The 12738-nt window shown below is 60.0% G+C and overlaps 2 protein-coding genes across 2 annotated transcripts; both read left to right on the top strand.

Annotated features, from left to right (window-relative positions):
• Positions 1–771: 771 nt before the first annotated feature.
• On the top strand, positions 772–4550 carry HEPACAM (hepatic and glial cell adhesion molecule; the record flags this gene model as incomplete). The annotated part of the gene is given in 8 exon segments (XM_084301487.1): positions 772–835; positions 2466–2491; positions 2493–2847; positions 3076–3357; positions 3447–3540; positions 4006–4076; positions 4179–4249; positions 4332–4550. Coding segments are annotated over 8 exon segments (1182 nt in total).
• Positions 4551–6504: 1954 nt separating this feature from the next.
• Positions 6505–12716, top strand: ROBO4 (roundabout guidance receptor 4). Its single transcript, XM_084301595.1, has 13 exons — positions 6505–6629; positions 6724–7002; positions 7077–7215; positions 7290–7417; positions 8051–8166; positions 8265–8484; positions 8556–8677; positions 9182–9353; positions 9433–9583; positions 9669–9799; positions 10371–10493; positions 10575–10860; positions 10981–12716. The coding sequence occupies exons 1-13, from the start codon at positions 6509–6511 to the stop codon at positions 12332–12334; spliced, it is 3342 nt and encodes a 1113-aa protein (XP_084157721.1). The 5' UTR covers positions 6505–6508; the 3' UTR covers positions 12335–12716.
• Positions 12717–12738: the final 22 nt, after the last annotated feature.

The raw sequence follows: 12738 nt of genomic DNA, 5'->3' as shown, positions 1-12738 counted from the left end.
GTTCCCCTCCAACACCTCCCCCCCCAGCATCTCCCTATTGCATCGGTCCAACTTCCCAAAGCACCTCCCTATAGCATCTCCCCATTATGCCCCCCCAGCATCTCCCCAGAGCATCCCCCCGCAAAAAATCTGCCCCGAGCACCTCCCTAAAAAGGTCCGAGCATCCTCCACTGCATCCCAGGGCTGGGGAGGCTGCTCTGGGGGGAGCTGAGCATCGCCCGCTCGAGGAGCTTGGCAGAGCTCTGTGGGAAGCGGCTCCGGGCACCCTGCCCTGCTCCCGCTGCCCCATTCAGCCGGGAACCGCTGCTAATTGGCACCGGAGCTGGAGCAGGGCCCGCGGGCAGCCACGGCTTCGTTTTAAAGCATCAGGCTGGAAAAAGCAAAAGGAACGCTTGGCTTGTGGGGACTGGGGGGGGGGGGGAGCTTTGTGAAATAACCCCCCCAGACGCCCCCCTAAAAAGTAATGACAAACAGAAAACAGGATGCAACACCCTGGTCCCCAGATCCCATGGGATGCTGAGCATCCCCGTGCAGCCAGGCGGGGGGAAAAATTGCGAATCTGTGTGATTTGTCCCCAAACAAATGTCAGCTCAGGCCGCTGGGGAGGCGAAACACACAGGGCTCTATTGAGAGAGCAAGGGACAAATAAAAAAAAAAAAAAGAAAGAAGAAAAAGGAAAAAAAAAATGGCTGGGCTGCAGGCCAGCAGCACAGAGGGACGTGCCCAGAGCAGGGAAGTGTCGCAGAGCGGGGCCCCTGCAGCCTGCCCGAAATGTGGGGAGCAGTGGCCGCCCCATGCCTGCTGCCCGCTGCCTGGCTCCTGGCGCTGCACGCAGGTAGGGGAGCAGCCAGCCTCCTCTCTTTCCCCCCCCCCCCCCCTTTTTCTGTTGTTTGTTTGTTTGTTTGTTTTAACTCAAATGGGGCAGGAGTGGAGGAGGCCGGGGGCTCTCATTAAATTGGGGGTTTGGGGGGGTGCTTGGGTGCAAGGGGGGGATGCGCGCTGCTGCCAAGCAGCCCCTCCAGTGGCAGAGGGGTGGAAAGGAGGAAAAAAAGGGTCCAGAAGCGAGGAAAAAAGCTCTGTGGGAGAAAAGCGGATCCTGCTGGGGAGGAGTTGGGGGGTGAACCCCAGGCTCAGACATTTGATTTTGACTTCCCCAAACCCTTTTATTGCTCATTCTTCATCTTCCCTCAAAAGCCCCTTTCTCACCCCGCTTCTCTCCTGTTCCCCTATCCCACTGCATCTCACCCGAATGCATTAATTCCCCAAGTGCCCCCCTCCACCAGCACACTGATTTCTGAGGCTCAGCACCCCCTGAAGGAGCAAACCCACCCCCTCTTGGGGCCAGCACAGGAAGGCAGCTGCAATTCTTTTCCACCATTTCTCAAAAGTTTGCGTACAAAGGCAGCAATGTGGGGGTCAGGCTGAGGATGCAGAGCAAAGTGGATTGGTTTTGCACCCCAAAATTTATTCCGTGAAGTGGGGGGGGGGGGAAGGGGGGACTTGAAGAAACCAGCAATTTGGAGGAAGGATTGGTGGATTGGTGTTTCGGGGATGTTTGTGTGATGCTTCCTAAATCCCTCCCATTCCTCCCCCCAGAACCTTGAAAATATAAAGCAAAGGGGTTAAAGCAGGGCAGGAATGGGCTTCTAGACACACAAGAGTGTGGGGATGGGGCAGGGGCCGCATCCTGACCATGTGCCCGGGTTTTATTCCAAATTTCACCCCACGGTTCCTTCTCGGGGCTGAGCTCCACGGCTGCTGGGGAGGATGGATGGACGGATGCTGCATACCAATAGGTCCCGTGACTTTCAGGCTTGTTTAAACCCTTTCTTGCTCTGCTCGCCTCCCTCCTCATCTCCCCTCCTCCCCCCCCTCCAGCTGATTTCACCTCCCGTCCCTCTTCAGTCTGGGGTTTGCTCAACTTCAGGTGACAGCATCTGGATGGGGGCTCATGGATGAGGCTCTCAGACTAGTGGGGACAGGGGTGTTTTGGGGATTAAACCCATTTTATTTTTATGCTCTTGGTTTTTGTTTTCCCTCAAAAGTGAGATTTTTAAGCCTTGCTGTTTGCTTTGAGCACAGACAGCTTGAATTTCCCTGTGGGGTGATGGGTACCAGGAGGTCCTCTCGGAACTGGGACATGGTGGCTCAGTCGCCAGTGCTGTGTTTGTGCACTGGCATGGGGGGGTGGCCGGACAAGAGCATCCTCTAGGGCTTGGGGTGGAAACCCTGTGTGTGTGTCTTTGCAAGGGTTGCATGAATGCCCCCAATACACTTTGCAAAGTGTTGCATCAATTCCCCCAGTGCACTTTCCAAGGGTTGCATCAACCCCCTCCCAAAGCACTTTTTTGGGGTGATGCATACATTTTTGCAAACCTCCGTGCAAACAGTGGGGATGCTGCAGGAGAGGGATTTTCAGGGATGCTCGTTGCGGCTCCGGGAGGGGGTTTTCCCCTTTTTCGGAGGGCCGGGACGCGGCGCCCGCTGTCTCCCCCCCATCCCCAGGTCTGCTGGCGGGGGTGAACATCACCAGCCCGTCGGCGTTGGTGCGCGGCACGGCAGGCAAGGCGGCGCTGCTGTCGGTGCGCTACGCCAGTGCCAGCCCCGACAAGCCGGTGGTGAAGTGGCAGCTGAAGCGGGACAAGCCTGTCACCGTCGTCCAGTCCATCGGCACCGAGATCATCGGCAACCTGCGGCCCGACTACCGCGACCGTATCCGCGTGCTGGAGAACGGCTCACTGCTTATCAGCCCGCTGCAGCTGGCTGATGAGGGTGCCTACGAGGTGGAGGTCTCCATCACCGATGACACCTTCACCGGCGAGAAGACCATCAACCTCACTGTGGACAGTAAGGGCACCCAGCCGAGCTTGGTTTTCCCCTTGGGACATCTCTCCCCACAGTGTTTTGTGAGGAATTTGTCCATCAGGGAGGTGGTTTGGGGAGTTCAGCAAAACAGAGAGGCGGTTCTAGCTTGCTTGCAGCTAGGTCAGGTCCCCACTAGGGCACTGATGTCCTCCCCTTGTCTATCCGTGTCCTTTGGGGCGTTGGTGTCACCTTGGCTCTCCTCATTCACAGTCCCCATCTCAAAGCCTCAAGTGCTGGTGGCCTCCTCGACGGTGCTGGAGCTCAGCGAGTTCTTTACCCTCAACTGCTCACATGAGAACGGCACCAAGCCGACTTACACCTGGCTGAAGGATGGGCGGCCGCTGAGCAACGACTCCCGCCTTCTCCTGTCCCCTGACCAGAAGATCCTCACCATCACCCGCGTCCTCATGGCTGATGACGATGTCTACAGCTGCCTGGTGGAGAACCCCATCAGCCATGGCCGCAGCATCCCCGTGAAGCTCACTGTCTACCGTAAGATGTGTCCCCAGGGCTGGACATTGCTTGCAGATGTTCCTGGTTAAGATTTTTGGGGGGGTTCCCCCCTTGCTGCTCTCCCCTAGGCCGGAGCTCCCTCTACATCATCCTCTCCACGGGCGGCATCTTCCTCCTTGTAACCCTGGTGACTGTTTGTGCCTGCTGGAAACCATCTAAGAAGTATGGCTGAGGGGAACATGGGAGCCAAAGGGGTTTCTTCTTGTCCTGCCCCATCCCATCCCGTCCTGTCCTTCCCTTCCCCCTTACATCTTGCCCTGCTTTATCCCATCCCATTTGATACTGTCCTGTTCACTCTTGTCCCATCCTGTCCCATCTCATCCCAATTTATCCCATCTCATCTCACCCTGACTTGCCCTGTCCTACCCCACCTCATCGCATCCCACCCCATCCCATCCCACCCTATCTCATCCCATCTCCATCTCCATCTCCATCTCCATCTCCATCTCCGTCTCCGTCTCCGTCTCTATTTCCATCTTCGTCTCTATCTTCGTCTCTGTCCCCGTCCCCATCCCATCCCATCCCATCCCATCCCATCCCATCCCATCCCATCCCATCCCATCCCATCCCATCCCATCCCATCCCATCCCATCCCCACCATTATCACTGCCTCTGTTCCCTCCCCAGACCAAAGCAGCAAGCGGAGCCGCCACCCCCCGACTACACTGAGCAGGATGAGGAGCACCCCAAGCACGAGGGTGAGTGTGGTGCCGGCAGCATTGGCAGCACCATGCCCTGAGAACCCACCACCTTCCCCTTCCTTCTCTTCCCATCCCTTCCCTTCCCCACCTTTCCTGCAGCCGAGACCATCCCACGCAGCACCGACCATGACCGCAAGGCCCCGCTGGCCCTGTACATCCTCAAGGAGCAGGTGAGTGGGCAGCGGGGCCAGGCAACACCGAGACAAATGCCGGAGCATCGCCCCTGTGTCAACACCCACGCCCTCCCCGCAGGACACCCCAGCACCCCAGGAGGATTCACCGCCACCTGCCGGGCGCTCACCGGGGCGAGGGGCTCGCCGCTACCACCGCTCGCCCGCCCCCACCCGCCCTCCCCGCTCACCCCCCGGCTCACCTGTGCGCTCCCGCACCGCCCCACGCCTTCTGCGGGCCACCGGTGTCCCTGCCATCCGGGAGCAGGAGGAAGGCAGCACCCTGGAGATCAGTGCCTGAGCTGGCAGTGGTGGCGGGGAACACGTGGATGGCCCCCCCCAGCATTGAGGGGTGATGTGGGGCACAGCGGGAAGTCACTAACTTGGTATTGATCTCAGCTGGAGCTGCACCCTGCCGCCCCGCGAGGGGTGCTGGGGTGTTGCTGGAAGGGCCTGGCTGTGGGGCAGGGTGTGGGGCGCACGGGGAACACACACGCACGTGCATTGAGTGTGCAGAGGGAGTGTGCACCGAGCATGCACAGAGGGAGCCCAGGCACAGTCTGCAGAGTGAGTGTGCGCAGAGGATGCGTGGAGAGCAGGCACACAGTGTGCAAAGAGAACATGCACGGACTGTGCAAGTGGGCACACATGGAGCATGCAGAGACAGTGTGCACAGTTTGTGCAGAAAGAGCAGGCAGAGTGAGCACAGAGATCGTTCATGCAGTGTGCACAGAGAGCGCACACAGTGCATGCAGAGAGAGCGTGCACGGAGTGTGCGGAGATGTGCATGGAGCGTGCAGAGAACATGTATGCAGTGTGCATAGAGCATGCATGGAGCATGCAAAAGGATATGTGCAGTGCATTTAGAGTGAGTGTACAGAGTGTGCAGGGACATCATGCACAGAGCATGCAGAGAGAGCATACTCGAAATGTGTGGAGAAAGCATGCAGGCAGAGCATACACAGAGCATGCAAGAGGTCATGCAAGGAGCATGTGGAAAGAGCAGCTTGGAGCAAGCAGAAAGAGCATGTACAAAGGATATAAGAGGGCATGCACAAGAGTGTTCAGACAGAGCATGCATACAGTGTGCAGGGATTACGCATTTAGCATGTAAAAGGCCATGCATAAAGTATGTCAGGAGAACATACACAAAGCATGGATTGTGTGGAGGTAGCGCTCATGGAGCATGTGGAGAAAGCGCGCACGGTGTGTGCGTGGGGCATGCAGGTAAGTGTGCATGGCATTTGCAGAAAAAGTGTGCCAGCATTCGCGTGTGCCTGAAGTGTGCAGAGACCATGAGTGTTCAGCAAGAGTATACATGGAGTGTGCAGATGGAGCGTGCATGGAACCTGTGAGAAGAGCGTGAACAAAGTATGCACGAGTGTGCAGGGAGCATGCACAGGGTGTGCAGAGAAAGCACGCATGCACCTTGCATGTGCAAGAGCACTGTGCACACACACACACAGCCCTGTGCACACAAGCTAGCGTGCAGGCTCTCACGTGCACTCACACCCATGCACACAGGTGGAAGGCCCCCCCAGCTCCCTGGCTGTGCTGTCCCCAAAACATGGGCCCAGGCCCCATAAGAGAACACTCCTCTCCCAGCCAGACCCGCCCGCTGCTGCCTATGGATTTTCTGTGAAAATCACCCATTTTTTGGCACACCCATTTGCATTGCCCCAGGCTTCCCGAGGAATAGGTTTAGGACAAAGCTGGAGGACTGGGTCACCGGGGTGGGTGCTGGGGCACCCCGGGGTGCTTGGGGTGTGTGAGCACCCACAAATGCTACTAACTAATAAACTAAATGTGTTACTCAGCCAGGGGGTGCTTGGTGTCCTGGGGGGTCAGGGCAACATGGGGGAGGCGGGTGGCAGCTGAGGACCGATGGGCTCGGTGCACCTATTGAGCATGTCTTAGCTGCAAAAAGAATGAGGTCTAGGGGATGGCTGGCAGGGAGATCTCACGATGGGGGGAAGCAGCACCAAGGGCAGTTTGGGAAACCCTGAAATTTCTGCCATATTTCAGATTGCAGTGCCCCCTTGAGGCTGTTCACTCTGGTCCCTACCAATGGCATCCTGCCCTTCAGGCCTCCCAGCTCCAAGCTGACAGCTCATTTCTTCTTAACTTGCGCTTCCCTTCAACCCAGTGGCTGCTCCCGCAGCTGAGCTGCTTGTGTCCCTCCAGCACTTCCCGTCCCCTGCATCCGGCCATTGTACCCTAGCTGGGAGGGACCGGATCTTGGGAGGAAACGCGGAGGCCATGGCGAGCGGCTGGGCCACAGCACTCAGGCTGGGGCTCTGGGCCACTGCACTGTGCCTGGGGGGCTGCCACCCCCTTGGGGGGGACACAGAGCCCCACACCATGGTGGAGCGCCCAGCTGGTAAGGACAAACTGGGGACAGGAGACAGTGATGGGCGGGGGGATGGGACACCCTGAATGTGTCCCCACCCAGGGTGGTGTCCCCTTTCCTGCAGTGTTGCGGGACAATTTCCGCCTGCAGCCTGGCGATCTGGTAGCCACAGTGGGCCAGGTGCTGGAGCTGGACTGCGTGCCTCCCGCTGGGCACCCCGAGCCCCGTGTCTCCTGGAGGAAGGACGGTGTCACCTTGCGCCCAGCTGGGGGACGTCATCAGGTCACCCGTGGGAAGCTGCGGGTGGCCCCAGCACGTAGGACCGACGCGGGGGTCTATGTCTGCGTGGCGGCCAACGCGGCAGGTGAGCGGCACAGCCGGGGCGCCCACGTCACTGTCCTAGGTAAGTGGTGGTGGTGGAGGGGCCTGGGACATGGGAATGTGCCATGTAACCTCACCGATGTCCCCTCCCTGCAGAGAAGCCAGCCATTGTGCGGCAGCCAAGTGATGCCGTGGTGGTGGCTGGTGGCACAGTGGAGCTGGGCTGCAGTGTGCAGGGTGATCCCACGCCACGGGTGCAGTGGCACAAAGAGAATGGAGACCTGCCCTGGGGGAGGTAGGTGGTGGCAGGGTGGCAGTGTCACCTCCCCAGGGTGTGTGACAAGGGTGACGGGATACTGGTGCCTGCAGGCACGAGGTGGACCAGGAGCACACGCTGCGCCTCTACGCCGTGACAGCCGCCGATGCTGGCACCTACATCTGCACAGCTCAGAGCCAGCTGGGCAGCGCCGCTGCCACTGCTCGTGTCCAAGTGGAGGGTCAGTGCCAGTGCACAGGGTCATCTAGGGGACTGTCTGTGGGGGCCATCTTAGTGGGGTCCATCCATGTGGGTCATCCAAGGGGAGTCCATCCAAGGGGGTCCATCAAAGAAGGGCTATCCAAGGGGTTCATTCAGGGAGAGTGCATCCTAGGGGCTCCTTCCAAAAGGAGGGCTCTGGCTGAGGAGGTCCATCTGAAGGGTTCCATACAAGAGGTTATATCCAAGGGGTTCCATATAGATGAGGTCCGTCTAAGGGGAATCATCCAAGTAAGGGTCAGACTAAGGAGTGTCCATCCAAGGAGGTTCGTCAAAGGCGAACCCGTCCAAGAGAGTCCTTTGAGTCCGTATAAGCAGGATCCAACCAAGCAAGTTCCTCCAAGGGGATCCGTCTAAGGCGGGGGGGGGGGGATTCCCATTAAAGTGGGATCCAGCCAAGAGGGATCCATCCAAAGAGTCCATCTAAGAAGTATGCAACAATATGAGTCTACTATGGGGTCCATCCAAGGAGGCCATCCAAGAGCTGTCCATCCAAGGGGGCCATTCAAGTGGGTCCATCCAAGGAGACATCAGGGGCCCCAAGCATGGCTATCTGGGGTGTAGGCGCCACCACCACACTCACCTTTCCCTGCAGACCTTTTGCCTGCAGGCCGGCGGGAGGTCATGCTGCAGGACCTGCTGGCCATGCGGCTGCAGCTGGATAATGGCACCGCGCTGCCCACCACCGCTGCCGCCTGGCTCCGCTGGCGGGTACGTGTACTGCCAGGACACCCCAAGAGACCAGGCTGGGAGGGGGCCCTCTTCCCATGTCCTGGCTGTGTCCCTACAGCCTTTTTCATTCCCTCCAGATGGTGACGCCAGGGCCAGCGCCAGAGGGTTATGCAGTGCTGTACCGCTGCCTGCTCCCTGTCGGCACTGCCTGGTCCCAGCAGGATGTGGGCAGGGAGCTCAGCACTGTCATCCCTGCGCTCCAACGGGGCTACCAGTATGAGTTCAAGGTCCGGCCCTATGCCAAAGGGGCCTGGGGCTTGGACAGCAACAGCTGGCATCTCCGGATCCCTGAGGAAGGTACACTGGGGTGGTGGGTGGGATGAGGGGGCAATGGAGGTCCCAGGGTCTCAGCATTGCTGTCCCGGCAGTGCCAAGCGCGGCGCCCCAGCATGTCACCGTGGGCCAGGTTGAGCCAGGGAACAGCACCGTTGTCGTGAGATGGGAACCACCTCCCCCTGATGCTCACAATGGCATCATTCAGGGCTACCAGGTTTGGGTGACGGGGGGCACTGGGGGTTGCTGGCCAATGAGGATCCATTTGAGAGGTCCATCTAAGAGGGTTTCGTTGAGGGGGGTAGAGGGGCTGTGAAAGGGGAATCCATCCAAGGGGGAATCCATTCATGGAGGGAGTTCCATCCAAGGGGGGTCATCCAAGGGGGAATTCATTCCTGGTGGGGGTTGTGCCCAAGAGGGGTCCATCCAAGGTGGGGAAACCATCCAAGGAGGTATATTCAATGGGACCCATTCAAGGGGGGGGGGGATTATGCCCGTCCAGGGAGAACCATCCAAGAAGTTTATTAAGGGAGGTCATCCAAGGAGACCTAATCCAAAAGGGGTTTTCACCAAGGGGATCTCTCTATGGGGATCAACCAAGGGGTATATCCAAGAGGGACCCATCAATAAGAGTCCATCCCAGGGGAGTCTATTCAACGGGGCACCCATGCACATGCAAGTGTGGCAGTGCAGGATCACCACCTATCGGCCCCCAAACCAGGTCTGGTCCCTGGGCGAGGGCTGGTCGCACCCCACCAACAGGACAGTGGACAGAGGCACCCACCGCTTGGAGATCCCCCTGCCTGTCTCCGGGGCCAGATACTGCATCCAGGTGGCCGCATTCAACGGCGCGGGGCTGGGGGTCCCCAGCAATGCCACCTGCAGTGTCCTGGGTAGGGGACGGGGACCATGATGGGGCGTGGGGGGGGACGCAGCAGTGGCACAGAGGTGACATCAGCCATACCCTTGCAGAGGTGACGGCAGGGAGCACTGGGGTAGTTCGGGCTCTGCGGCAGCCTGCTGTCATCGCAGCTGCTGGCTCGCTGCTATGGTTGGCCCTGCTCGCCCTCCTCCTCCTCCTCTGCCAGCGCCACGCCAGGCAGGATGCCTTGGCACGCCACAGGTGAGTGGCCTGGAGCGGGTGTGGCAACAGGGTCCCTGGCACAACAGGGACAAGGACACTGATGGCAGATACTGTTGCCCTGCAGAGAGGGGGACAGTGATGCGCCATGGCTCAGCAACCCCTGGAAACCCAGCTGCGTCCCCCAGAACCTCAGTGGCAGCAGCAGCCTCAGCAGCCGGCTCCTGGGCAGCGACAGCAGGGACCCCCAGCCCTCCCGTGAGTTCCGTGTCGGGAGCCCTCACCCATGGCTATGGGACCCCTCCCCCTCCCCCGCTGCTGTAGGACTACCCTCCAGTGCCTGGGACCCTTCACCCTGTGCTATGGGAGCACCACAGAATGCTATGGGACCCCCACCCAATGCCTAGGACCGCCCCCCCCCGGCTGCTAGGGTACCCCCATAGAGTACCTGGGACTCCTCACCCAGTGCCCTGGGATGCCCACTGAGTACCTGGCACCACACCCCTAAGGTGCTATGGGTCCCCCATCTGGTACCTGGGACCCTAACATGCCCAATGGGAACCCCAGTGATGCCATGGAACCCCTCACACAGTACCTGTAACCCCCACAGGGTATTAAGGGACCTTCAAAGGGTGCCCGAGATCCTCACCTCATGCATGGGACCCCCTGGTGCCACAGGACTCAGGACTCCCCCTCCTTGGTCCCCCTCAGTGCCACCAGACCCTCTCTGCAGGCAGCAGTAACCCGGGGACAGACAGAGCCTGGGGTGCAGGGGGCAAGGGGCTCAGCACCCACAGGTGCCCAGCCCTGACAGCTCTTGCCCTGACAGCCCTGTCCTCGGAGCCACCGAGCCTCAGTCCTGCGACATCCCCCAGCTGCAGCGACCATCGCAGGGGACATCCCAAACCCAGCACCCTGAGCCCAGCACCCTGGGAGCGCATCCACAAGCGAGGTGGGGACAGAGCATCGGGATGGGGGGAGTGCACCACAGGGATACCTGGAGGTTGCTCACGGTGGCTGTGTCCCCACGCAGAGCTGGACCGAGTGCACAGCACCCCAGTGGTGGCAGCTGGACTTGGGACCATTCCCATCCCCGTGAGTGGTGGTGAGTGGGGGACACGTTTTGGCCTGGAGGCTGGGTTGCTTCAGCAGAAAGGACAGGGCAGCGACGCTGCACTGGCAGGAGGGGACCTATGGTGGCTGCCAGCTCTCATCTCCCCAAAAGCACGGCGGGGCAGTGCCTCACTGGCATCCACTGGCACTGAGAAACTGGTGGCACCCCGAGGGCAGCCCCGCGCCTGGCACCCTGCAGGGACTCGGTGAGTCTACACATCTCCTGGGGATGCCCTGGGTGCTATGGGGTGGCCCCTTCCTGCGCCCCAGCCACGTGCTGCAAGATGGACCGGTGGCAAAAGCCAGTGTGTACCTTGTGCCTACAGGTTCCTGGCCACTGGGTGCCCAAGGGACATGTCCCCAGTTACTGGAAACCCAAGAGACCCGTCCCCAGTCACCAGGAGCCCCAGGAACCTGTCTCCAGTCCCCAGGAACCCCAGGGACATGTCCCCAGTCCCCAGGAGGCCCAGGGACATGTCCCCAGTCACAAGGAGCCCCAAGGATGTGTCCCTGGTCATGAGGCACCCCAAGGATGCATCTCTGGTCACCAGGAACCCCCGGGACACGTCTCCAGTCACCAGGAGCCCCATAGACATGCCCCCAGTAGCAGGGAGCTGCAGGGATGTGTTCCTGGCCACCAGGCACGGCAAAGATATGTCGCCAGCCAGGGGGTGCCCCGGGAATATGTCCCCTGTCAGCAGGTGCCCTGAGGACATGTCCCCAGTCATTAGGCACTCTAAGGAAATGTCCCCACTCACCAAGCGCCCCAGGGACATGTCTCCAGCCACTGGGCACTCCCTGCTCATCACATATCATGAGAACAAGTCCCCAGTTGCTGGGCACCCCAAGGACACATCACCAGACACCAAACATCCGAGGGACACGTTCCTGGTCACCAAACATCCCAGGGATGTGTTCCCAGACACCAGGTACCCTGAAGATACATCCATAGTCACCAGGCACCCCAGGGATTTGGCCACTGTCACTGGACACCCCAAGAACATGCTCCTGGCCACCAGGCACCCTGAGGATGCGTCCCCAGACCCTGCCCACCTTTCGCTGGCACTCAGCGATGGGGTCCTCACACCACAGCAGGTGGCCAAGGACCTGGAGCAGGCACGGGAGGCCACCCACCCCATGGACAACCCAGGGATGGAGCATCCCCCGATGTCAGAGGCGTCCCCAACACATCCCCGGTGTGTCCCTGTGCCCCGGCCCCTCTCCCCTCCGCACACCTATGGGTACATCTGCGGACCTTCTGCCTCAGAGCTGGGCGATGGGGAGGAGGAGGAAGAGGAGGAGGACGAGGAGGAAGAGAAGACAGACATGTGGGACCAGGGGGGCTCCCCAGGGGGGTCTCTGCTGAATGGCTGGGGCTCCATCTCAGAGGGAAATGTCCCCAGCACCCGCTGCAGCCTGGCGAGCTCTTCTGATGGCTCCTTCCTCCTCGATGCCAGCTTTGCCCGGGCTCTGGCTGTGGCTGTTGACAGCCTCTGCTTCAGCCTCGAGGATGCCGATGGAGCCCTTGTCCCCGTGAGTTGCCAGGCATCGTTCCCTCTCTGTGGGGAGGTGGCCCTGGGGACAGGGACGGGCAGCCCCTGGGCCAGGGTGGCCAGCAAGCAGGGCGGGCTCCTTGCCAGGGACAGGAGAGACAGGAACACGGCAGTCCCCAGCATATAGAAGGTGGGAAGGCCAGAGCTTGCCTGGCTTGGCTGAAATCCAGCTTTATTCATTGTTTCCCCAAAAAGGGGCTCTCTGCTAGAAAAAGCTACACGCAAAGGATGGGCGGCACTGGGGCAGCGGGTGCCCCTCCTGCTCTTCCTCCCTTCGTCCCTCCCAACAAGCCTTGGCCTCAGGATCCTCATCCTTCTGGGGCACCCTCATCCCCTGCGACTGTCCTGGGCTGTCCCAAACCTCCTAATCCCTCCTGCGCATCCTTGTCCCTTCCGAGCATCCTCAGGCATCCTCAGCATCCTTGTCCCCACCCAGAGCATCCTTGTCCCTCCCTCAAGCTTCTGCCCACCCCACTGGCTCTGTGCACACCTATTTATGCATCTCAGACCAAAATTAATGAGCATCCCATT

This window comes from Netta rufina (genome assembly GCF_964035555.1).
Source record: "Netta rufina genome assembly, chromosome: 25".
In the NCBI taxonomy this organism is placed as follows: Eukaryota; Metazoa; Chordata; class Aves; order Anseriformes; family Anatidae; genus Netta; species Netta rufina.
Note: the sequence above shows the minus strand (reverse complement) of the source record. Positions and strands in the feature narration are given on the sequence as shown.

Excerpts from the sequence above, each read along its gene's own strand:
- ROBO4 (XM_084301595.1), top strand. The coding sequence starts at position 6,509 with ATGGCGAGCGGCTGGGCCACAGCACTCAGGCTGGGGCTCTGGGCCACT. Across the intron at positions 7,216-7,289 it reads GGAGACCTGCCCTGGGGGAG|GCACGAGGTGGACCAGGAGC; the intron begins GTAGGTGGTGGC and ends TGGTGCCTGCAG. Across the intron at positions 7,418-8,050 it reads TGCTCGTGTCCAAGTGGAGG|ACCTTTTGCCTGCAGGCCGG; the intron begins GTCAGTGCCAGT and ends CTTTCCCTGCAG.